Below are 27,471 nucleotides of genomic sequence, written 5' to 3' on the forward strand. Positions count from 1 at the left end.
ACTTGAATTTGATGCGAGTGGAAATGGCAACCAGTGCAATTTTGTGAGGAGAGGAGTGACGTGCTCTCTTTGGCTCATTAAAGACCACTCTGGCTGCAGCATTCTGGATCAGTTTCAGAGGTTTGACAGTGCAAGCTGGAAGACCAGCCAGGAGAGCATTACAATAATCCAGTCTGGATAGAATAAGCGCTTGGACAAGGAGTTGTGTAGGATGCTCTGATAGGAAGGGTCCTTATCCTCCTAATGTTGTACAAGGCAAATCTACATGACTGGGCAGTTCTAGCAATGTGGTCTGTGAAGTTCAATTGATAATCAATTACAACTCCAAGGTTCCTGGCTGACCTTGATGGAGTTATGATGACAAGCCTAGCTGAATGGTGAAGTTGTGGTGTAGTGTTGGGTTGGCCGGGACCACAAGTAGCTCTGTCTTCGCAAGGTTTAGTTGAAGGTGGTGGTCCTTCATCCAGCCAGAAATGTCTATCAGGCAGGCTGAGATACGATCAGCTACAGTTGGATCGTCAGACTGGAATGAGAGGTAGAGTTGTGTGTCATCAACGTAGCAGTGATAGGAAAAAACATGTTTCTGAATCACAGATCCTAGTGATGTCATGTAGATGGAGAAGAGAAGTTGTCCAAGCACTGAGCCCTGAGGCACTCCAGTAGCTAGATGTTGGGTCTTAGACACCACACCCCTCCATGACACCCTAAAGGACCTAAGACTTGAACCATTGGAGTGCGGTTCCCGAGATGCCCTTCATCTTTAGGATTGACAGGAGGATCTGGTGGTTAACTGTGTCAAAGGCAGCAGATAGGATGAGACCTGAGGATTTGGAAGCTGCTCTTGCCAGTCTCAGAGCTTCAATTACTGAGAACAGGGCAGTCTCAGTTGAGTGTCCGCTTTTGAAACCAGACTGATTGTTGTCCAAGAGGTTGTTCTGTGTAAGGAAGGAAGAGATCTGGTTGAAAACAACTTATTCAAGTGTTTTCGCGACGAATGGAAGAAGAGATACCAGTCTGTAATTTTCCAGATGTGCTGGATTTAGAGTGGGTTTCTTAAGCAGTGGGGTTACCCGAGCCTGCTTAAATGCTGTGGGAAAGGTACCAGTGTGAAGAGAGGTGTTTATGATGTGCGTGAGTGCGGGTACCACTGAGGATGAAATGGCTTGATGTAGGTTAGTGGGAATAGGATCAAGCGGACAGGTGGTAGGGTGATTGGAAAGGAGGAGTTTGGAGACTTCTGCCTCTGAAAGTAGAGAGAAGGAGGGTAGAATGTGTGTGTTAGCTGGTAAAATGTGTGGGTCAGTTTGTGGATTGGTAAATTGGCCGCTGTTGGTGGTTGTTTTATTTATGAAGAATGTGGCTTTGAACACAAAATTTCTAATTTGGGGTTCAAAGAAAAACAAAAGTCATATAGGTTTGGAATGACGTGAGGGTGAGTAAATAATTCACTAAAAATGTATGAACTTAATTTGAAATGCAGATAGGCAAAATAGTATACACTACTGTTCAAAAGTTTGGGAGTAGTAAGATTTTTTTTTAGAATGAAATTAAAACTTTTTATTCAGCAAGGATGCATTAAATTAATCAAAAGTGGCAGTAAAGAAATTTATATTGTTAACCTTAATGGTTTTAATTGTCTGTATGACAGAATTCCTGTAATCGTGCATTGTTAACTCTCTTCAGGGAGGTTAACTTATGGTTGATTCACAGTATAGTCATCTCTGCACATGATATTGGGATGGGAGAAAATATATTGTAATTTATTTCACTGGAAAAAACACAGACTTCACTTTTAATGCTTGGAATTCAATTATTTAAATGATCCCTCAGTAGTGATCATTAAAAGAGCTGTGTTATGCTGTATTAGGGTCACTTTGTCATGATTTGCTTCGGCTGTTATAGTGTAGTAGTGAGTGAGTGTATGTGTGTGTGGGTGGTCATGATTGTGGTGTTTTGCAATCATGAGATAAATGAATACACACTCACGTCACAGAGTTATAACCTTCGGTGGTGGCTCATCTTTATTGTCCCCACCAGTGTGCACTGGCCTTTGTGAAAAGGCCACTGGAAAGAGGGAATCTATCCCTAGAGCTCAGTTAGGCCACAGACAGCCCCATAAATCCTCTACTCTAATACTCCCAGATTCGCCTCTATTGGCCAATGCACCAAATTGGATGCTTTGCATTCTCTGCCTGCTTCACTTGAGACACATGCTGTCTGGAGTCTGAACCACAGACACCCTTTTTGTCGTTCTTTCTGTGATTCTTATTCGTTTGACATCTCTGCTCCTTCTCTGTTCTTGTCTTGATGCATGGTTAGATGCATTCATAGATACCCAGGAGGCAATTGCCAAAAGACATCAAGAGTGTGGTTCTATAAAATATGGCTAGCATAGCTGACATAATTTAATCTATAATGAGAATTGCTTATATTAAAATCTCTTTGTGTCTCATTGACACAAAGATAATTTTACAATGAAAATTTCATTGTAATCTAGGAGAAATATTTGAGATAATAAAGAGATATTTTTGCAATTTTTCTTTCTTATATTGCCGAACCACTTTTGTACAATTTATCTGCTTGGCAGATTTTTCTTAATGAGTATTTTTGTCTTGTTTTCTGGTAAAAAAAAGTACTGAACATATTTCAAGAATGGAAAAAAAAATAATAATAATAATAAACCAATACAGCATAAAATATTAAGATTTATTGTAAATTAAATTAGGTTTATACTTTCAACAAGAAAAAAAAGCTAGAAAAGGGGTATGATAAAATACATTTAATTCACTTGCTATACAGTTTTGCTTCTCAAATAAATATACCTATTTTAAGAAATGTATTTTCTTTCTTTCTTTATTGTTAATTTATTTTAGAGATTTAGGCTTTTTAGACAAAAGTATGATTAAGAACAATATTTCTGATCATGTCCAACAAATTAATCTATTTTCCATTCCTTTTCCAAAACAAAACAGGTCTATTTTCTTCTCCTTTCAATAACAGTTGAATACTGCCGAACATTAAACCAATATCTGACAGTATTTATTTATTTTTTGTGAAAGTTTTACATGGCTTAATATCTGTGCTTGTAAATTGGTGTGTGGTGTCACAGGATGCAGGCTGTTGTAAATGGCTCATTGATTTTCAGGCGAGTTGGACTCGAGGGACGTATCTGTCTCTTTGCTCTAGCCTATCGGCTTCTTCATTAGCGAGGGGCTGTCGATAACGCCATGTGTGTGAAGGTAGCCAGCGGCCCGCTGATGAGGGCAGGGCAAGAGCGATGTATGCTCGGCACACTCTGTTTGCTACCGAGTTGCTGCTGTCTGAGCTGCTCTAAATCCATATGCATCAAACTCTTTTCGCCAAATATCACAGAACAGAGATAAGATTACGCTGCATGGCATTGAGAGCGTGGGAAATGAACTGTGGACTGTACAGCTCCTGACAAGCTTTTGATAAAATTAAAAGTGTGGCTTGTGTGTCCTGAAATCAGTGTCTTTGCTAATTTTCAGTATTAACCGTGACATGCAGCCACATTAGCACTGGTATGTTTTCCTATAATGTACAATTTAACATTTAAACACATTTTTTGTTGATTGTTTGATGTTTGTGATTGGTTGAAACCATTTGTGATTGATGTTTGTCAAAATAAAACTTTCTAATGCACATATTGTCACGGTGGGGTGAAGGAAGGCAGACAAAGAAGACAAGCAAACAGGTTGATCCACACACACACTTAACAGTGATCGGACAGAGAATGGATGTGAGGGACCAACTTATAAAGCAAACACAAATGAGGATGATTAATCAAACACAGCTGAACCAAATTAATTATTAATGATGGTGACCATGGTAACAAAGGAGTGGCGGGAAAACTGAACAAAGGAAAACATGTGACTAATGAAAACAAACTGTGACATAACGCCTCTCAGAGTAGGCGCAACCTTGCGGCGTAAGAAGAACATAAACAGATGAGGGAGGAGTTTCTGGAGGCAGGTGAGGAGCTGGAGAAGGGCAGGTGATGGCAGGGCGACGATCCCCTGGCGGTGACGGTGGAGATGGTCTGCAAGCACGTACCCAGAGTCGAGAGAGGGAAGAGTCCAGATGGTGACGAGGCTGACGGCAACTGGGGGATGATCGATGGAGACAAAGCCGGTGGATCTGCAGACGAGGGTTGAGGGAGCTGAGCGACATCGCTGGTGCAGGAGACCCAGGCGATGTCGTGGCGACAAGCGTTGTAGGTGGAGCCAGAGTACCCGAGGGCTGGGGCGGCGACGGTGTGAGCGAGGACAGAGGTGATGCCGACGGGAAGGAGGAACCTGCTGCAGCTGAAGGGGTGGAGGGACGGAGCGCAGTGGATGGCCCGAAAGTCTGTGGCGGAAGTGGTGAGACGACTGACCATGGGGGGGGCCGGTGGGACGAGGGAATCCGGAGGAGCCACTAAACTGAGGGTCTCTGGTGGAGCCGAAGGTGGGAGCAGCCAAGACGGAGCCAACAGGTTGACGGCCTGAGATGGAGCAAAGAGATCCAAGGGCGGAAGCGGAGCCGAAGGATCCTCCTGGGTTGCTCGACGTCAATGCAGAGACTCCCCAGAGACAGCGCAGGCATCCAGCAGCGATGGGACTGGAGAACTGGCTGCGCTCTGTAGTGGTGGTGATGAAACGAGGCAGTGCTCTGGATCAGGGCGCAATGCTCTCCATACACCTCATGACAGCTTCCCTCCAACTCAGTCCAGTGGTGTCTGGAAGATTGATGGTGTTGTGGAAGTTCGCCCCGATCCAGAACAGGTTCTTTAGAGTCTTGTCATCCAGGGAGCTGGTGATGGCCAAACAAACAAAATCTTTGAAAAAAGAAAATAAATGATGGCTCTCCTGAGCCAGGACGATAAACTTTGCCCGTTCGTCCATATTGGGTGGACCAATCATCTGTCACGGTGGGGTGCAGTAAGGCAGACGAAGAAGACGATAATTTCAAATACAAAGTTTTAACTACAATCTAGAAGACAAGCAAACAGGTTGACTGACACACTGACACACTCATTTTATTATGGATATATTATCAGAGACCCCCAAGCTCCCAAAAAATGGGGTGAAAGATTTTTTTCCATGTTACCATTGGCCAAGGGGTTTTCTCCAATCAAGCGCCGCACTAAACCATCTACCTAATGTTGGCTGCCGTGTTTAATGATTATGCCCCTTAAATAATGGAACCAGATGTAATGTCTTGGAGGTAATTGGATCGTTCCTCTCACCTCCTCTGGGGGAAAAGAAAAGTAGTGTTTAGATCCAGTCATGAATGCAACATTGTTGTCAGCCTGAATATCCCTGGGGAGAATCTGTATTATTAAAGACACCTTTCTACTGACTTCCATCACCTTAATCACCCGCCGTCTCTGGATTGCCAGGTGATTTGAATATCCCATTTGCAATTTTCAAAGAATCTCTTGTTGACAATAGTGGATAATCCTATTGTAACACTTCTTCTCGTTCTGCTTTTGCCCAATTCAGTGTTAATCCGGCACGGACACAGAATCCACTCAACATGAGACTTCAAAAAGCTGTTTTATTAGATTAAAATGACAAAATAATCTATCTATCTATCTATCTATCTATCTATCTATCTATCTATCTATCTATCTATCTATCTATCTATCTATCTATCTATCTATCTATCTATCTATCTATCTATCTATCCATCCATCCATCCATCCATCCATCCATCCATCTATCATTCATAGTTTTGATCTGTCGATCTATTGCTCCATCGTTCGTAGTTGTTTTTCAAACAATTACAAACAAGTAACACATTGAATTAAAGCAGTAGTTCACTTCAGAATAAAAATTTCCTGATAATTTACTCATCCAAGATGTTCATGTCTTTCTTTCTTAAGTCAAAAATAAATTAAAGGGATAGTTCACCCAAAAAAGAAATTTCTGTCATTAATTATTCATCCTCATGTCGTTCCAGACCCGTAAGACCTTTGTTCCTCTTCGGAACACAAATTAAGATATTTTTGATGAAATCCGATGGCTCAGGGGGGGCTCCATTGACTGCTATTTAATTAACACTTTCAAGGCTCAGAAAGGTAGGAAAGACATTGTTAAAATAGTCAATGTGACTACAGTGGTTCAACCTTAATTTTATAAAGCTCAGTCTCCGACGCGCGTTCACGAGAGCACCATGACGCATGGTGTATATGACCTTCCTCTGCACACACATGCGTCATGGTGCTCTCGTGAACGTGTGTCGGAGACTGATACGGAAGAGAAGAAATTGTTGAATAAAGTCGTTATTTTGTTTTTTTGGCGCACAAAAAGTTTTCTCGTTGGACCTTTCAACGTGATTACGTAATGTGTGGCGCATCACAGCTAGTGCAAGACGAGCATTTGTGGTTAAAAAGTATATAAATGTCTATTTTTTTTAGAAAATGACAGATCGTTTCGGTAGATAAGACCCTTATTCCTCGGCTGGGATTGTGTAGAGCCCTTTGAAGCTGCAATGAATCTGCAATTTGGACCTTCAACCCGTTGGTTCCCGTTGAAGTCCACTATATGGAGAAAAATCCTGGAATGTTTTCCTCAAAAACCTTAATTTCTTTTCGACTGAAGAAAGAAAGACATGAATATCTTGGATGACATGGGGGTGAGTAAATTATCAGGGTTTTTAATTCTGAAGTGAACTAATCCTTTAAGCATGAAATTTTAAATAAAATAACTGTCAATAAATCAATACTATATATATATATAAATATTTTATTGTTGTTTATTTGTTAGTTTTTTCTAATTACCATACTGACTTCAGCCAAAGCTTGTTTTATTATTGCACATAATTACACTTGATTTTCATTATCTAAACATCTGGCTAGACATGGCAGCACTCCATATTAGTGTGGGGGTTTGACGCCACAGTCCATCAGCACAGGGCAGAGGACATCTTCATCTGTGAATAGACGTGCACATCAGATCTTGAATCATTTATGAAGCTCACCACTGCCCAAGAGAGCAGCACCAAACAGGATTTATGACGGACTGCCCGTAACTCAATGACGACGCTCAGCCAAAGTCTCCCATTAAAAAGCAATATACCTCCGGCCTTGCTTAGTTTATAGCCTTGTGTCACTTCGCTGCCTGTCCGGGTCTTTGTCCGCGAATAATGGACCAACTGTGCTTTAAGGTCATGAAGTGCATTCAGGTGATGGGTAGGTGAATTTTAGATTGTTTCCTGAGCAGGATAAAACATGGTGTTTGTTGCTGGTTTTTGGGATTCGTGCAGAATAAATTAGGCTGCCAGTTGCGCGGAGTGTTTGTGCAGCAGGTAGCTTTGCTTTCTGGAAGCAAATGAGAGGCTTAATGTGAATTGCAAAAAAAATGAATGCGCCTGTGTGAGCTCAGGCCTCTGAGTGTCATTTGTTCTTTTGTCACACGTTTTCATGGCTAGAATAATTCAGGATTGATGGGCATGATATTATAGCAGCAGTGAGATCCCTCTCTCTCTCTCAGCACTCATTCAGAGATGTATTTGTTTCACCTTTATGCAATGCTGTGGTTTACAGTCCTGTCAAAATCCCTTTACTCCGAACAGACAGGACCTGAGTTAGTCGTCTCTAGTTTAGCATCGGAAAAGATCAACCTTAATCGCAATGGGGAAACAAGGCGTTTTTGACTTGTTTATTCCCTGTTGTTTTTATACAGCAACACTGTATAATGCCTCATAATTATTTTTTATTCTTTTCCCACTTATGTTTAACTGTCCTTTTACATAAAACGTACATTTTATGCCCTGCAAGCACTGGTGTCTTCTTCTTGAAATGCATGTAGTTTTCATATGTGACTTTAAATGCTACATAAAAGACATAGGACACAAAATATCCCCAAAAAAGAGGCATTTCTAATAATATTTTTCAGAAAAAGTATGTGAACAAAATGTGCTGCCATGCCCTGGTGTATTGAGTTGTGGTTGCTAAGGTGCTCTGAGTGATTATTAGGGTGTTGCTAGGGTGTTCGGGGTGTTGTTAAGTGGTTACTCACTGGCTCAAGTTAAAAGAGCCTATCTTCAAGTCTTTGAAATCCTGGTCTCTGGATATGGCTCAGATCCCTCCTTCAGTGTAAGTCAGAGGGATTTTTCACCTATTTTATCATCTTCCATTTGGAAACCATAGCCAGCCTGTAATAACACACCTCTACTTAAAATATATCATTTATATCTGCAACACAAATAGTGCAGGTTTTATTCAAATCCCTAAGTGTGCACACCTGCTCCCACATAAGATTCACAGATTTTCACCCTTTTAAGACATTAGATGTATGCAGTGTTTGATATGAGATCCAGGGAGGGTTTTGACACTCACCTGTCTATAATTAAATGTTTTTTTCTTTCTCTCCACTTTTCCTCTTTCTCCTTGGTCTGGTGAGATTAAAGTGGAGTAAAGGTATTGATGGACTTCCTGTGAGGTTATTGACTTACTCCACTGTGGTTACTGTAATCAGCTTGATGAATTGGAAGAGAGTGAACAGCGGGGATGAACAAGCAAACGTGGCTGTAGTTTATTTCTGGGGCTGTCAGTCCTAAACACACCTCAACACACAAAGGTTGTGATTTTCCAAACACATTAGTTCTTGTAACACTTTGCCTCTGCGCCACTGGAGCTGTTGTCATGAGCAATTCAGTTCTCCTGTTTAATCAAATCCGGCTATTACCCTAAAGCGATTCCATTTAGCCGAACAATTTTTTATGGGTACTCAATTCAGTGCTTGATTAGAAATCCTACAAAATTGATGTAGGTCAATGGTGTTTGTCATCTGGAGTATTTCAACCTTTAATGTCTTTAATTAAATGCTACAGCTGATAGTATATATCTATTATTTTGAGAATCAGGACGCAGTGAGACATTTGTGAAGAAAGTGTAGGATGAGAAAAACTTTTGTTTTAAACTAAATGAATCCTTTTATTCAGCAAGGACGCTTTAAATTGATCATAAGTGAGAAAAATACATTTATACACTGTAAAAAAAGAAAAGTTGACTTAACTTAAAATTATAAGGCAACTTGCTGCATAGATTTTTTTGAGTTGACTCAACTAAAACATCTCTATAGCTGAGTTGACTCAACTACATGTATAACATCTCCAGTTGAGTAAACTCTATTAGTTGAGTCAACTCAAAAAATCTGTGCAGCAAGTTGCCTTATAATTTTAAGTTGTCAACTTTTCTTTTTTTACAGTGTAGACTTTACAATGAGGATTCATTTAACATTAGTTAACTACTTTTAACTACTTTTAACATGAACTATGAATGAACATTACTTCTACAGAATCTATTACAATTTATTTTAAGGTGTCCTTGTTACAGTGTAATTATGCAGTTAAGTACTGTGTAATAATAATTAACTACATACTTACTATAAGGTTAGGAGGATTAGGATTTGGTTTAGGGTTAGTTGCATGTAATTATGCAAATTGTATAGTATAGTTTTTATTATACAGTAACTACATGTAACGTGTAACAAGGACACTGTAAAATAAAGTTTTACCGCATTTATTAATTTTACTAACTGTTAATCTCAAAATTTACTACTACATCTTTAAGATCAAAAGTTGTATCTGTTAACATGAACTATGAACTAACATGAAAATTTGTATTAACTAACTGACACGCTTCAGGTCCAAATGAAGATTAAGACACATGTGACACTGAAGACTGGAGTAATGGCTACTGAGAATCACAGGAATAAATGACATTTTAACTGTTTTTTCCCCCTTGATCAAATAAAAACCAGCCTTGTTGAACCTAAGAGACTTCTTTTCTTTTCGTTTATTGATGTCAATTGTAAGCTATTTTTGTGTGTTCGCTGCTGTAATGGGTATCTCCTATCGGTTTTTTACTCATTACATTGCCTAGTTGTCATCTGAGAATGATGAATTCTTGCTGTGTGGCTGCAGAAATTAGAGTTCATATCAGTTCAACTCTCAACCTTTACTATTTGCCAGGTAACATCCGAATGAATGGAACTCTCACCTTCCGTCTTTCATTATCTTTATTGTGAGTAATTGATTATTCTCTATAACGAGCAGTAGAAATGCTTAAGCCTTAGTTTCCATTATGAACCCCATGAACCTTTACTTCTTAAGGACCTCTATAATGACCACAGGCCACTAATGAGTCTATCCTGCAAACGGTTGTTATGGCAGCAGCAAACCGTCGATGCCGCGTGGACATATATTGACTTGTTGCCGTGCTAATGGTGTATTATAATTGTAGTTAGTTTGTACGAGTATGAGTGACTTGCTGTTTTGCATTTCTCTGGTTTTACTGTCATCGGAGTAAGGTTAGTCTGAACTGAACGCAGTCATACATATCCTGCATAACAAGCGCTGGGCGCATGTGTAAATGTGTACGTGCCAGAGTGTGAAACAGTGTATTTTTAGTTTCTCCCAGACTGTGCAGAGGAGGTGCAGAGACTGCTGGATCTCAGCCCAGACTTCCAGCTCTAATAATGTGTGTGAGTGCCCGTCTACAGCATCCATAGTGTCTGGATAGAAAGCTTGACGTGCATTTTTTTTTTCCCTCGAAGATGGGTGGCATTGTTGTAAAAGTTTTTGACAAAACTGTGCGAGGTGTTGCAGATTGGAGTGAGTTGCATCTGTAATGCATTTGTTAGCTCCACGGCCTACCTTACGTGCCCACATTTGCCCGTCTTATACAATTACAGAACTTTTTGGGGTTCAAAAGTGGGGCAATGCACAATTATACAAAGTTTAAGGGTTGGATTTCACTGCAGTAATGGCTTTATTGAGAGAGTATCTGTTGATCGCAGGTATCTGTGTTGGTTGGCAGGTTTTGAGGTTTCTAATGAGATCTGATAGACTGGTTTATTTAAGGCAAATGCTGTGCTGGCTAGATCACTAGATCACATTACTAAACATCAGCCTTTGCTACTCTCCAAACCAAGAGACCTTTAAAGCGAATAAAGCTCATATAATTCCATCCTCTTGTCATATCATTTTTTTGCTCTTTTGAAATAAGACTTTGATGTATTATGTAGTCAGGCTCTTTAAAATTCACAATCCAAGGCTTCCTACTTTGTATAACCAGACCATTTATTGAAACTAAGTTGCAGAAACATCTGATTTATAGACTGAAATGTGTTTACATGTTGACACTTAATCAGTATTCAGAAACATAGCCTTCTTTGAAAGACAGGGTGAGCTCATTGCCAGATGCTAACCAATAATAATGGTGCATTTACATATAGAATACAATATTTTATTTATGTATTTAATTTAATTCATTCATTAATGTATTTACTTATGTGTTTTGTTAGAGAGTCAATATTTGACTGGAACGTGGACAGAGCGATAAGGGTAATGGGTTCGGGACATGAACCATGAGCACAATAACCTCTTTTATGACATGAGCAATTCACATCACTCTGCAACATTGCTCTGACATGTTCTATTTACTTCTAAGGGTGAAATAAGGGGTGAATATAGGCATGGGCAGGTTACGTTTTTGCTTTTAATTCACCATGAAATCAAAATGGAAAATTATTTTTTTATGGAATATTGGAGTGGTTATTATAAATGATTTATCTGTGCACATCATTTAAAAAAAATTCAAGTGCCCTTAATCTTTAATCAAAATACCTTCTTCCCCTCTTTCTTGCTATGGTATTCCTTCTCTGATGACTTGTTCACTGATGTGAGGGCGGGACAATAACCTCACTCCTCCAGCAACCTGTCAATCACATGAGATCACAGCAATAGCAAACAACAATGATCCATTGATCCGATCCATTGATCCAATCAATTTTGTCAGATGGACAAAATCAAGTCCCACCCTACATTTTTTTTTTTCCTCATTCAAGAAGCCATTTCACTTTAATATACATCGCAATAGTGAAGAAAGTATGATCGCAACTTCCTTTCATGCTGACTTTAACTCCGCATCTGTGTCAAAATCTGTGTTGGGAAAGCTACTTTGAAATCGTAAAAGCTGCTCGTTATTTAAAACAGCTAAAATAGGCCTACAGTAAAACTAGCTACTAAAAGTAATGAACTTGTGTGTTTACATTAAATACAACTGATAAAGTGAGACAATGTGCTAATCTAATGAATTTAACTAACTGAATGAATTCGCTTTCTTTATTTTTTTTGGAGTGATTGATTTACATTTTTATCTATTCAACACTACATATTATGTTCCAGGAGGGTTTTATGATTATTACCATACACTTTTAAATAAAAAAAAAAGGATAAAATGGAAAAAGTTTTTATAAATTATTAAAATGTTCTTCTGGACTGCACTGTGATATTAAATGCTTGTAAGCAATTTTGTCACACTATCGCAAACTGTTTTTGTTGCTACTGCCATGTTACTGAAAAATGTAGCCAAGTTAATACATTTAGTTAAATGCTGCTTAAAAAATTCAATTTATTCTGCACAGCATTGGGATGTTTTTTTCTCTTAAGTTAGGCCTACACATTGGAGATTTAGGTTAACCATGGTCGTATGTAACTGAAAGTAGTGCCAGAATTCATTCTGTTCTGTCCGAGTTGAAAAATCCCAACATAGATTCTAAATATTGTATGTGTCAAAGAGTGAGAACTCATGAATCCCTGTCTTTGTTCTCGAAATGTCATACCATGTTACAGTACCGTTTCCTTCAGGGAAGAGTCTCAGACTCTGTGTGTGCGGGGGTTGCACTGCCAAGAGCTCCGGGTGACAGAACAAAACAATTTTCTGTTCTATTCTGTTCTGTTCTATTCTTTTCTGCCCTTTTCTAAAACAGAACCATCCTGTTAGACCTTTTGCCCACATGTTTGTTTGGTGTCACCTTTTGGGCAAGAACCAAGGCTGCCAGAACAAAATTCTTTAGTTTAGAGATAATGTATTGAGTGGTGGTACTGTATAATGCACCTGGTCTATAGTAGTTTCTACATTATACTGTATGACCACTAACTGTCTCCATTTGCAGTATATTTGTTCAGTCTAATTATTTTGATGAGCAAGGTATGTGTATGACTGTGTGTGAAGTTACATATTGAGTCCTGTAGAATGTTATTCATTAAACTTTAAATTTTACACTTAAATTTTAAGTGTAATGAAATAAAAAATGAGCTATACAGTGCATACCCAGTAAGCCAGCTAATGCTGCTTTACAGTAATTAATGTTTTATGTTTAATTTACAATCTCATTATCAGAGTTGCTTTGATCATGATCACATATACTTTGATTCAGTGCTTAACTAATTCAAATGATTTATTTTTTGTTGTTCTATTTATAGACTTTGGCAACTGCAGCAGAGAGATTCCAAATGGAGCATCAATGGAAAGATGAATTTGAAGTAAGTTATTCTACAACACATGTGTTCTGAACACTTACAAGGTGCTACAACACATACAATTACATTCTATTTGATTTCCCCCCAGTTTCACAGACAAGGCTTAAGTCTAGTCCCAAAACTAAAATGCATATTTGAGCTATTTTAAGTTGTCAGTGTCATTGTTTTGTCTCAAGATGCACACCAGTATAGCTTTTTTTGAAGGCACGTTTATAACGTTCCCAACCTTTTTAGCCTTAAGTTACCTCACAACCCCATCAATAAGGCTCAAGTACCCCTTCATCAACACCCAACCAAATAATCAATGTTGTGGGTAAAAAAGACTGGACAAAATACAAGTATATTAAATTTTAATATTTTAAATCCAACATTTGATGGAAAACAAACACTTTTATTTTCAAATAAAAAAGACACTATTACCAGTAGAAGGTGACAGAGGAGCACTTATTGGCTCATATTAGCCATTTCCACTCCCTAATATAGTTTTTTTTCACAGGTTTTGCTTTTGAATTTATATTTAGACATTATAAAACCATTATGTTTAAAAAAATCAATTTGATCAAAGTTTAGCACTTTTTTGTACTAATGCATGAAGTAGGAAAAGTCACAAAGTCTCATGAAAAACAATTACTTTTCATCAAATTGTGATTGAATTACACAGAAAGCAAGCAACGAGCGCTCTATAATCACTGAAGCTGTCAGTCAGTTCAGCGCTAGTTCACCGATTTTTTGTGAGCATGTAGGACTGGCGCTAAAAATAAACTCTTTTAGTGTTTTAAGGGATATTGGATGGTAACTTAAACACCTCTGATTGGCTATTACATTCAACAGACATGCCTGTGATAGACTACAATACTCAACGCTGCAATCACATTGTAAATGGACGCATTTGCAGATATTAATGCGCCAAACTGGGGCAAATTTCTGGCCTGCCTATTCCACCTATGCGGAAAATAAACCAATCAAAATCTAAATCTTTTTGCGTACTCCTGGAACGTATACCCCTGGTTGGCAATCACTGAGCTAGTGGGATGACTGCTGTAAAGAAAAGATTTTAAAGGGATAGTCCTAAAAATTAAAATTCTATCATGATTTTGTAACGACAATGAGAAGAAATCAACCACAGACTAATTTTCTTCCAGAAAATGAATTCAAACTCTCTACTTCCTGCCGAACAAAACAGAAGATTTGTTCAGAACGTCAAATGATCCTCATCACTCTGGCTATTTAAAAGAGCCTCCCCCAACACTAACTAAATAACTGGTCAATGGCTAGCTTTGTGGCCAACTACGGACTGGTTAAGATAAAGACAGTGTCCTCACAGTCCAGAGCCATAAGTCACCCATCCTGGCGCCACAGAGTCTGCAAAAGACCCTTCTAATGACCAAACCAACGAAAACCCCCAACTAAGAACTTTTATGAGCCCAGCTAAAGGAAGAACTTGTCAATATGAGGGGGTTTTTAAAAGACAAATTGGTTCAGAAATGACACCACAGCATTCCTGACCCCTCCTCCTTAAGACCTCTGAACAGAACAAACAGTGTTCTGTCTCTTCAAACCAGAGAACTGATTCTTACCAATAAACTACATAAAATCATTTAAGAACAATTCTCAATGGACTTACAATCAAACAATCACGCAACTACATAATCCTGTGTGTTTCCACCACTTATATGCATATTCTAATAAGATATGCTTTAATCCCATATAATTCATGTAATTGTTATAATTATTAGGTGTGTGAATGACAGTGTGTACTGTTTCATATCAATGCTATCTTACGAACACAACTAGCAAGATGGCTTGAATGATATCGGTGTAATATGTTTTGATCTTCTTTTAATTAGAAATCATGTCTAAACTGTGGCCTCTGTCCTCTCTGCTTAAAAGTTAGAGAACACACCAACACTCCAGATTTACGATGAGACAAAGCCAGTGTCTAATTGGTCCGCTCTCTTCAGGAGGGGGGACAAACTTTTAGTTAAAACAACCCAAAAACTAAGCTCACTCTCTCGCTGCTCTAAAAGCTCTAAGCTCTCTAAGTTCCGGCAGACTAGTACCATGTAACAAACGAGCAGAAATAACCCAAATCAAGATCTGTAGAACATGGGTTAAACAGTTTCATTCAAGCCGTCTTACTACTCTCGTCTAAGTCTTCTTTTCTTTTCTAAGTCTTCCTTTATTTTCCGATTGAAAGTCTCGGTTTTAAGTTAAGTTTTGCTGCAAAGTTTCGTTCCACGATTCGCGGCTGCAACGCACGCTTTCAACTTCAAAGACTCATTCAACCATCAGCAACCGCCAGCCACACGTGACTGGTTCTCGCCCCATCTATCCATGCACAAGGAGACCACAGCCGACGAACGAACCCGGGGGAACCCTCTGTTACGCAACGAAGGGAATTCCCAAAAAGGAACGAGAAGACAAGCAAGTAACCTCCAGACTGAAAGCTAAACTGGTGTATTTATATAACTTTAATAACCTGCCTAAAACGATAGAAGGGTTAAATTAATGTTTGATGGTTCGTTCAGGTCATGTCTAAGTGCATTATGGAATCGTGAGATTTCATCCTTTCACTCTTAAACCCACTCTTTCCTCACTCTCTTCCTTTCTGCAACTCGTATGAATGTGTGTGTGTGTGTGTGTGCGTGTGTGTGTGTTTGTGTTAGACATTAGCTGTACGTGTTAGTATATAATCAATAAAGTATTGTTTGTATTTGAAAAGAGATTGCTTGTGTATGTGCTTATCAAATTTTATTGTCTTGAACTTCGATCAAAAGTTACCTATGCTGTTATCCTATTTCTTAATTTACTGTTAGGGGGTTATTCTTTCTTGGCCAGGAAGATATTATATTTCCTAGAGTTAATAATTGTTTATGCTTTCTGTTCATCGGATGAACTGATAAATTATCATATTATTGATTCTGTTACAGTAAATAATTGAAAATAATTAAATTATTAATTATTGATCATAATTCGTTATGAATAATAATTAATAATATTTATACGTGGGCGTATAAACGCTACAATTTACTCACCCTCATGTTGTTCCAAACAAGTAGGGGTGAATTCAGGTTTAATGGGACACTTTTTTCTAGTCGTTTCAATGGCAAAAAGTGTCCCAATCAACCTGAATCTGTGGAACACAAAATAAGATATTTTGTAGAACATTCAAACATTCAAAAAACACCCCACTGACTATCATTGTATGGAAAAAACAGTAGGCATTTTGCTAAATATCCAATTCTGTGTTCCACAGAAGAAAGTAAGATTTGGAACAATTTGAGGGTAAGCAAATGATGATAGAATTAAAATTTTTGTGTGAACTCTCTAAGGTAAAGTGAGGAATCATGCGAATCTGAATCCAAATAAACTCAGGGCTGGTTATCGGAGGGTTGCTGGTTTAAGCAAAGAATAAGCCATTACCTTGAGCAACCGATTTAACCTCAGTAGTATTTGCTGTACTATGTTACTGCTACTATACAAATAAATTGAAACTGAACTGAATATATAATTGAATCTGCCATGCATCCCACATTTCTAGGGTATAGTTTGCACTTTGCATAAGACATTCTTGCAATAAAAACAGCTAGATAAAATAGAATGCAGTGATCTCGAGACTTTGGCTATTTTTAAATTTACATGCTCAAAAACAGTGAGAGATGCATTGCAAAAGGCCAAAGACGTCTGCCTGAATGTGTCTAGGTGTAGCCTGGTGCTTTAAAAAGCATCAATTTAAATACTTTTCTGAGAGGGTTTTACTGTAAAACAGCCAACTGTCAGCATACTAATTAAAACACTGCTGTTAAAAATATCAAAATAAACTAGCCAGCCTACCTAATGAACTTGCTGGCTGTTGGATGACTAGTCAACCATCATGACCCATCTCTACTCACAAGTGACTTGGCATTACGCAACCATGGTGGACTAGGTACATTTACATTTACATTTAGTCATTTAGCAGACGCTTTTATCCAAAGCGACTTACAAATTAGGACTAAATTAAGCGAGTCATCATGAAGAGGCAAAAACAACGCAAGAAGTGCTCAAAATACGAAGTTCAGGCATTATTCAGAGTAGCATAAGCCCGATAAGTGAGGTTTTAAAGGGAAAGGGAAGGTTTTTTTTTTATTTTTTATTTTTTTATGAGGTTAAGTTGCAGGTAACATGCATAACATCATATCCTACATGGTTCAGTAAAAAAACAAAAAAACAAAAAGAGTATCAGTTTGCATCCTGCTCATTGAAGCTTATCTTAGGCTGCGGAAGACATCTTAGATGACTGACTTGTTCACAAGAATAAAATCTGACATGTTATGCAATTAGATCATTCCAAATGAAGGCCGCCAGTAGGAGACGTTTTTGAAATTGATAATACCTCCACTCGATTTCACTGTTTAAATGCTTTGGTGTGCTAGACCTCTTCATTTAATTAAATGAAATCAAGATACATTACATTAAATGCAAACTAGTGAACAGATATATTAACAAATAAATAAATAAACAGTCTGATTGTACAATGGGCGTATTGTTTTTCCTCTGTGTGTATTTGAGTTTTTTATTTAAGTGATAGAATGTGTTGCAGCTTAATAATGGATCTAATTTCACTACCCACACTCCGTGCAGATGCCACTGATTTGATTTCACTGAATACACATTTTGCATTTCTCTTGTGGATTTATTTTTACTGTAGACACATCCTTGCGCATACCCACCATATGCCGTGAAGGCCTTTATCCTTAACCGCAGAGCGGTTTAATATCAGCAGGTTATCCTGACCACTTGCTGTAAAACCTGCCATGACCAAGCTTTCTTTAGCTCTCCATAATGCAGTTCACACTTGCTACGAAGCAAATGTCTGACAGTTCAGATCTGTGGAACACATGTTGAATGCATGCTTGGCTACAGTGATACTGTCATTGTATGATTTGCATGATGGGTAGGTTTTCTGAGGACACTTCAGAGTAATAATGTATGGGTATAAAGATTTAGGCTGGTACAGTATACACTCTTTAAAATAAAGGTTCTTTATTGACATCTATGGTTCGATGAAGAACCTTTAAAATACATGGAACCTTTCCATTCTACAAAATGTTCTTTATGGAAAATGGTTCTTTAGATTATTAAAATGGTTCACAAAATGGTTATTCTATGGTAATGTTGTGAAAACTAGACCAAAAAATCTCAGGTTTGAACCCCATAATAGCCAAAATACTGTTTATGTTTATTATCTGAACTGTTTTAATTTTTTTCTTTCTTTCAATTTTCTTATTTTTCTCTTTCTCTGCAGGACGATGATATAGTTTACTTTAATGCCAAGGATAATGTGAGTATATAATTCAACTCTTCACAGACAGACTTCAGCTCACAGACACACTCAGCGTTTTTTTCAAGCACAGATACTATATCAAACATGAATACCGCGAGCTCTTCTGTCCAGTTATGACCATGCGTTAGTGAGCTTATGAATGAGTTATTTAAGACAGTTAAGAGATGATCAGAATGTATCTTCTCGGTTGACGCACGCTCGACTGGTGGATACACACATTTAGTGCGACATATATCTCAACTGCCAATTAGTGTGTGTAAAACACATGGAGGGAGCTTGTGCAATAGATTGTGTAAAAGGCGGAAAGAACAGGAAGAAGGAACATGTAGAGAAAATTAGGTTTTATTCATCAGTGTGCATTGTGCAAAGCACCAATTTGGAATAGATAGAGTACCTGCCATACAAAGCGTTATAAGATGATTATATTAATAGATGAATTGGCAAGAAATTTATTTTGATATTGATATTTGATGTAAACTATATAACTGATCTATCAGGTATCATTTACTCATCCACGTCGTTCAAAACCCATAGGCTACAACCTTTTCTTCTGTGGATCACAAAAGGTGAATCCAATTTGTGAATTTGCAAACATTCACTGATGTTCAAGAAGGCAACACGATGCATTAAGAGCTGGGGGTGAAAAATTTTGAACAGGATGATGATGTGCAAGGTCTTATTTTGGTAAAAGATTATATTTATTCATTTAGTACTGCCCTCCAGGAGCTACATACTTACATGTTTCACAGAAGACAAAAAGAGTACAATTTACCCTAATCATCTAATAAAAAACACAATTACACCCCCTGTTGCCTTCTTGTGCATCACTGAATGTTTTCACCTTTTGTAATAGTTGTGTATGACCCTCAGTCCCTCGATTGTCCTCAGTGTGAAAATATGGATCTCAAAGTCATACAGTAACAGCAGGAAAGGGTTCAAATATGCAGAAGATACTGGAAAACCAAAGACTGTGCAGGACCTGGAGGATATTTCTGAAGAAGAGTGGGCAGTTTAACTGCTCATGACAAACAAGGGACTTATTCAATAAAAATAGCATGCGTTTTTTATGATCCGTTCTTATTTTGTTCAAATTATTAACATTGTCACAGATTCTGCAAGCAGTTTGTAAACTTTTGAGCACAACTGTGTGTGTGTGTGTATATAGTATACAGTGAGGAAAATAAGTATTTGAACACCCTGCTATTTTGCAAGTTTTCCCACTTAGAAATCATGGAGGGGTCTGAAATTGTCATCGTAGGTGCATGTCCACTGTGAGAGACATAATCTAAAAAAAGAAATCCAGAAATCACAATATATGATTTTAACTATTTATTTGAATGATACAGCTGCAAATAAGTATTTGAACACCTGAGAAAATCAATGTTAATATTTGGTACAGTAGCCTTTGTTTGCAATTACAGAGGTCAAACGTTTCCTGTAGTTTTTCACCAGGTTTGCACACACTGCAGGAGGGATTTTGGCCCACTCCTCCACACAGATCTTCTCTAGATCAGTCAGGTTTCTGGGCTGTCGCTGAGAAACACGGAGTTTGAGCTCCCTCCAAAGATTCTCTATTGGGTTTAGGTCTGGAGACTGGCTAGACCACGCCAGAACCTTGATATGCTTCTTACAGAGCCATTCCTTGGTTATCCTGGCTGTGTGCTTCGGGTCATTGTCATGTTGGAAGACCCAGCCTCGACCCATCTTCAATGCTCTAACTGAGGGAAGGAGGTTGTTCCCCAAAATCTCGCAATACATGGCCCCGGTCATCCTCTCCTTAATACAGTGCAGTCGCCCTGTCTCATGTGCAGAAAAACACCCCCAAAGCATGATGCTACCACCCCCATGCTTCACAGTAGGGATGGTGTTCTTGGGATGGTACTCATCATTCTTCTTCCTCCAAACACGTTTAGTGGAATTATGACCAAAAAGTTCTATTTTGGTCTCATCTGACCACATGACTTTCTCCCATGACTCCTCTGGATCATCCAAATGGTCATTGGCAAACTTAAGACGGGCCTTGACATGTGCTGGTTTAAGCAGGGGAACCTTCCGTGCCATGCATGATTTCAAACCATGACGTCTTAGTGTATTACCAACAGTAACCTTGGAAACGGTGGTCCCAGCTCTTTTCAGGTCATTGACCAGCTCCTCCCGTGTAGTTCTGGGCTGATTTCTCACCTTTCTTTCATTGAGACCCCACGAGGTGAGATCTTGCATGGAGCCCCAGTCCGAGGGAGATTGACAGTCATGTTTAGCTTCTTCCATTTTCTAATGATTGCTCCAACAGTGGACCTTTTTTCACCAAGCTGCTTGGCAATTTCCCCGTAGCCCTTTCCAGCCTTGTGGAGGTGTACAATTTTGTCTCTAGTGTCTTTGGACAGCTCTTTGGTCTTGGCCATGTTAGTAGTTGGATTCTTACTGATTGTATGGGGTGGACAGGTGTCTTTATGCAGCTAACGACCTCAAACAGGTGCATCTAATTTAGGATAATAAATGGAGTGGAGGTGGACATTTTAAAGGCAGACTAACAGGTCTTTGAGGGTCAGAATTCTAGCTGATAGACAGGTGTTCAAATACTTATTTGCAGCTGTATCATACAAATAAATAGTTAAAAAATCATATATTGTGATTTCTGGATTATTTTTTTTTAGATTATGTCTCTCACAGTGGACATGCACCTACGATGACAATTTCAGACCCCTCCATGATTTCCAAGTGGGAGAACTTGCAAAATAGCAGGGTGTTCAAATACTTATTTTCCTCACTGTATATATATATATATATATATATATATATATATATATATAAATTGTAAAATAAAAATATATAGGGCTATTGTATTAAAAATAATATCAATTTGCTGTACCTATTGTACCAGAGTTGTTTCTGTTGTTGTTTTTTCTTTCAGCTTGATGCCAATGAAACAGAAGGAAGGAAAAACCGGATCAGACCTGAATTTAAAGAAGACCCGTCATTCAAAAATCGCTTCACCTCCTACAACCATACGGGTGTGCATATCCCTACGGACATATATGACGGCTGTAAGTAAATCCACCACCCCCCACAGACGCTTCCATAGCGCTCTGCCGGCTCCGCCGTAACATATTATCTACTGCTGGGAATCTGATGAGATGCTCTGCTTGCAGATTGCTTTGGATGTCAGTTAGAAAACCAAGTATAAGTGTGTCTTTGTGAGAGCTTTTTGAGGTGAATTATATAATCTATTTGACAGCAGCAAAGACTCTCAGGGGAAACATTTGTCAGAATAAGTGCAGGTGCGCTTGTTTGGATAAACCCACGGTATGCGTGCGCATCTATTTAAACTCTATATGTGCTTTCTCAATGGTTTTTAAGCAGGGATAGAAGGCTGGCCAAGCCATAGTGTCTCAGTTGGCCTGCTGGGATAGCGTCTGGCTCTTTGGTGTTAGACGGCCCTTTCCTATTGACCTTGTCATACACACACCCATGCACACAAATGGAAGACAAATAAATTCAGGTAATTACTTTGGCCATTGTGCCCTTTGGTAAACAGAGTAGCAGGCTTTTTGAAATTACATCAGGTCGGACAGTTGTGCTGTGGTGAGCATAATGTTATATGGGGGATGCATTTGCTTGCTTTTTAAATAAAGAATACCAAATCAGACCAAGTGATGCTTCAGTCTCTAAGCAGTGAGTTAAAGTCTTTCCAACACACACTGGCAGAGGTGGCTGCCCCTGTAATTTAAGAGGGGAGTTTCCTTGTCACTTGTCTTGTAATTGTATACCATTTTATGCAATTATCTGTGAGTCATTTCCTAATCCTATATTGCGATTTCTAATTTTATGTGCGAGTCATTTACAAAGGCTTTTTGAGGAGGGTTGTTTCATCTGGTTATGTGTAGTTTTGAGCTTGTTGGTTATTAATTATATGTTAATTGTGTGACTGAAGCACGTGTTTTGGGCCTTTAAAGACTTAGGGATCCCCCACACTCAGTAACCAATATTATTATATTCAGGAATGTGATTCTTCTGTTTATAATTGATTTCCACATTTTCCAACCTGAGAAGTATGACCCACGTAAAATTTCTTTGCCATTCATGTTAATTGTATGGATAAGATGAGCAGGAAAATCTGCAAAATAACTTCTAATAAATAGGTTGAGTAAATGATGGCTGAATTCTCATTTTTGGGTGAACTTTAAACTTTTATATTTAATAGTGGGAGAGATGGAATATAACAAAGTGACAGAAAGTGACATAGATGAGAGGCAAAAAGGGTAGAGCTGTAATTGCTGTGGTCTTGGGTCTGACCTGACCTTGTGCCAGAAGGAAACATGATACGTGTGTAGAATTGAGCTTGTGGCCAGACTCATACTCTGTGCTGAAACACAGTTGTGTGTGAGTAAAGTCCAATATTACTGGAGTGTCTATGTCCATTAATTCCAAAGGTTGTTCACTCTATGTAAGGCAGTGAGAACCTAGTGGCTTTTCTACAGCGACCCTAAAAGCAAAGTTTGCACGCATCAACCTCTATCAAACACTCAAAGACCACAAATAGCCTGGAACCACCGGCACATGCACATACAGAAATAACACGGATCTGCCACTCCCGCCGGGGAGAAAATTGGATTTTCGTGGATAAAGTAGTACATCGTTTAGGGGTTGCTAGGGGAGGGTGGGAGACCCTCCTCTGCCAGAGTCAGCCAACACCAAGAAAAACTTAACAATGATTAAGAGAGACAATTCACAGTGGGTGCCGGCAAATTTCCTCTCCTTCACATCCAAAAGGATGGATGTAATAAGTGGAGGTTGAGGAAATAATCAATACTTCAAATTATATTACTTCAGAGATATTTTATTTCACAATATTTATTTAAAAGCCAAAATGGTTCGATTTTTTTTTTTTTGTAGGAAATGGATTGACCTCTATATATAGCTAATCTGTCAAAAGGCAAAATGTACTGCAAATGTCCTGTAATGTTCTATTCAGATTCAACTGAAGCAAGTTTTTACTTATTTTCATGAAAAAAACATTGTACAGATGTACAATGTGGATGGATGGATGGATGGATGGATGGATGGATGGATAGATAGATAGATAGATAGATAGATAGATAGATAGATAGATAGATAGATAGATAGATAGATAGATAGATAGATAGATAGATAGATAGATAGTATAAATCAAATTATGTCTGTCTTTGTTCATAATATTTGCAATCCATTTCGAACATGACCTGATTTATTGTGCAAGCTGCAATTTCTCTCTAGTCATTGATCAGGATTTTGTCCTTTTTTTTGGAGAAAAAAGCTCAAGAAAATGTGCCTCTCATGCATCATTTCCTTCCTCTCTTTTCTTTTCTCAGCCCTGCCCTTTCGCCTCTGTTGCATGCCAGCCAATAAAACTAGTTCTGGTTGTTATAACACAGAATTTTTCATGCTTCATTACAATAACTGTTGACACACAGGCTGTCTTCTCACCTGATTAGCATATCTCCACTAGCACTTCTGACTGCCTATCAGCACGCAGCCTTTTCAGAAGCAAAATGTTTGATAGGATGATTATAGGTTTCCATGGTTCCCTCAGTCATAATGTAATAAAGTCAATAAGCTTGTTTGCGGCTGAAGAGATGAAGAGCCCTCAGTGTACAGCGCAGAATCATTCTGTTAACAGCGGTTGAGGTGAGGGTAAATTACACCTCTCTCTGTGTCTCTCCTCCTCCTCTCTCTGGACTCTATAAGTCACTGTAAGCACCATGACCTCTGTAAATAGATTCAAGTATTCAAAGTATGACCGTGAATCATGTGTAGTGATAATATTTGTTAGTTAAAGGTAATGTAATCATTTAACTGACTCAATACAATATTAATCAATACATTGTGTGTTATTGCCTGTGTATTCCAGCCACCATTGTGTTGAATGAGCTGAACTGGACTGAAGCGTTGGAAGATGTCTTTAAGAAAAACCGAGAAGAGGATCCAACGCTACTATGGCAAGTGTTTGGCAGTGCTACTGGATTAGCTCGCTTTTACCCAGGTAAGTGCTTGTGTCGGTTTAATTCAGAACTATTCACACATGCACATTACAATCAGAACTCACACACACACGCACAGCCTCCTCCCTCCCTTTGCAAGACTCTGCTGTCTCTAATTGGTAAACATAGCATGTAGTCCCGGCTCAAATTACACCAAATTTTCATAACAAATTATAACATCACATATCTCAGCAGAGGGCTCATTGTATTCTTCTGGAATTTAATGATGACAGAGGAGAAAAGTAATGAGGTGTCCAATTCATTTTCATTACTTTCAGAAAAAAAACAACCCCGGTGCATATAAACGTGCATTAGCCACTGTTGAACCTCTATCCCTTAATGGCCTTAAAACTAAAAGAGTTTGTTGTGTCTAGAGGAATAATTCAACCAAAATTATGTCACTCTCATGTTTTACCAAATCTGTGTGACTTTTTTTCTTTTTCTTTTGTATAACACTAAAGATGAATTTTGGAAGAATTTTCTCACTATTCTTTTTTTAATATAATAAAAGTGAGTGGGGCCTAGGGCTGTCAATCTTCAAAAAAGGACGCAAAAAAGCATAAAAGAGGTCCGTATGACTTCTGAAGCCATTCAAACACCTTTGTGAGAGGAACAGATCAAAATGATTCACTGGCAATCTTCCACTCCACTGGGCTGATAACAGTTGCAGTTGAATCATTGAATCGTTGAACTGGAGAAAACCAGATCATTGAATGAATCAGTCAGACTGGGTTTGTGAACCAGATTCATTGACTCAGAAGAATGATTCACAAATAGGGCATCGCTACTTCTCGCATTAACTCTTATGAATGCGACATGAAGAGCAAATGTCAGTATTTTCTGTTAAAAATGTACATTTTAGTGTGTTCTTCTATTCCAGACTTGGGATATAGTGCACAAGTTGTTTTATTTTATTATGATTTTTTTCATTTCTTTTCATTTTGGGGAACAGCCTTAAGCCGGGCTTCACACTGTACAATTTTGGCCATGATTTGGCTAAAATCTTACGTTGACTAAAATCTAAAATCTTACGTTTTTGACCGTTAGTTTGACATGTTCACCGACAGCTGATTAATAACCAACGAAATTCTGGTAGTGTCAGAAGATTTGACTCGCAGTCCTGCAGTGTGACTTCTCCTACGACGACGGTCAAATTTTCTTCGTTTTTCAAGACAAGCCATGATCAAAATTAATGTTATAGATTTTTTTGTAGCCGCCATTTCAATCCCGTGTGTTTTCTTGTGTGGTTCCGTTAATCCATTAATGACAACTGAGATCTTACAGTGTGGCATGGCTTACAGCAAGGATCCTGTTCGTACAGTCTGACAAGCAGAAATGACTAATGACTATTATAAATCGTACAGTGTTGCACCCGACTTTAGTCCTCATTCAATTTTATTATATTGAGCGGAGAGGCTGGGATAGTCTTCAGAAATTCAACTTTAGTATTCCTCTGAAGGAAAAAGTAATACAGGATTTTGAACAACATGAGTGAGTTCTCATTTTTTGGGTGAACTATTCCTTTAAGACTGTAATTGAACAAAATGTGGGCCCCAAACCATTGATTGTCTCCTTATAGATACATGCACGCCTATAAAATATTGATGTTCTTGTAAACCTCAATTCATTATAGCTGGCAGAACACTGGTCGATTACTTTGTTACGGCCAAATCACAGTGTCTCAGACTATCTGCTGGCACTTACAGCTGTGATCCACTCACTAAATGTCAAAACGTGGGATGCCATTTGTGAAGAAACATGTCTTGTTAGATGTTCAGCTGTGATAGTCACAGATGAGCACCCTCTTTTGCACCAGGTTATTTCCTCAGTTAAAGAGAAAAATCAAAGCTGAAATTCTACTGGGGCAACCAAGGCCCTTTTTTCCACACGTCGGCTTACTGCAGTCAATATAAACCACAAACCACCCCCCATACAGAAACAGGTTTCTAGTGAGGCTCGCTGATGTGCTCACGACATAGATGTGACAAATCAAATGGAGTTTGAGATGAGGGGTCATTCATATTTCCATATCCTGTCTCTGTCCATTCAGCTTCCCCTTGGATGGATGCCAGGAAAACACCCAGTAAAATCGACCTGTACGATGTGCGCCGGCGACCTTGGTACTAATATGCGCTTCTGTGTGTGTGCTCTGAATTCTTTTTCATTTATTCCCCTTTATTATTGAACCTTCTAGTCTTTGTTCTCTCAGTTTAAAATTATCCTTGAAAGAGATCCAGAATATTTCTTTCTTTGTATCCAGGTATGTTCAAGGTGCGGCCTCGCCCAAGGACATGCTGATTCTTGTTGATGCGTGAGTATTCTTCACTTGAATTGTTCTATTCTTCCCTCGCATACCTGTAACAAATCCTTCCCTTGCGCGTGAAAATGACCAGAAGCCCTAAAATTATAGACCGAAACTCTTTTTTTTTTGGTCCAGAAAGCATATATTATTTAATTTTTATAATATTTTTTTAATGCAACTTTTTGAAGAATTTTTATTACATGTACCTTTAAATTTCTAGATTTTATCAATACATAATATAATTTAAGCACATTCTTCACATTCTTTCAACTTAAATTCAAAATGACCCCAGTACATGCAGTAATCAGCTCAAACTCAATCTCAAAACTCAAATCTCACATTGGGTCAGTTTGGGTGTCTCTGTTGACCTCTTGTGGAAAAAAAAATTATATAACATGATATTTCATGAATCTGGCCACTAGATGGCCTTATAGCTCTATATGGAGCAAATGAGCTGTTCCGCTGGGTTCTAAAGTCAGTTCTTGAGTTTA

The 27,471-nt window shown here is 38.5% G+C and overlaps 1 protein-coding gene across 3 annotated transcripts in view; it reads left to right on the top strand.

Moving 5' to 3' along the window:
- Window positions 1-27,471, top strand: part of LOC311089163 (voltage-dependent calcium channel subunit alpha-2/delta-1) — a 118,787-nt gene that overhangs the window by 28,186 nt on the left and 63,130 nt on the right. For all 3 annotated transcript variants that reach the window (XM_084123651.1, XM_084123649.1, XM_084123650.1), the window contains exons 4-9: window positions 13,279-13,338; window positions 18,623-18,658; window positions 21,573-21,705; window positions 24,549-24,680; window positions 26,729-26,798; window positions 26,939-26,989. In XM_084123651.1, the coding sequence (XP_083979777.1) occupies window positions 13,279-13,338; window positions 18,623-18,658; window positions 21,573-21,705; window positions 24,549-24,680; window positions 26,729-26,798; window positions 26,939-26,989 (482 nt within the window). The remainder of the gene's footprint in view (window positions 1-13,278; window positions 13,339-18,622; window positions 18,659-21,572; window positions 21,706-24,548; window positions 24,681-26,728; window positions 26,799-26,938; window positions 26,990-27,471) is intronic.

This window comes from Abramis brama (assembly GCF_963993115.1).
Source record: "Abramis brama genome assembly, chromosome: 9".
NCBI lineage: Eukaryota > Metazoa > Chordata > Actinopteri > Cypriniformes > Leuciscidae > Abramis > Abramis brama.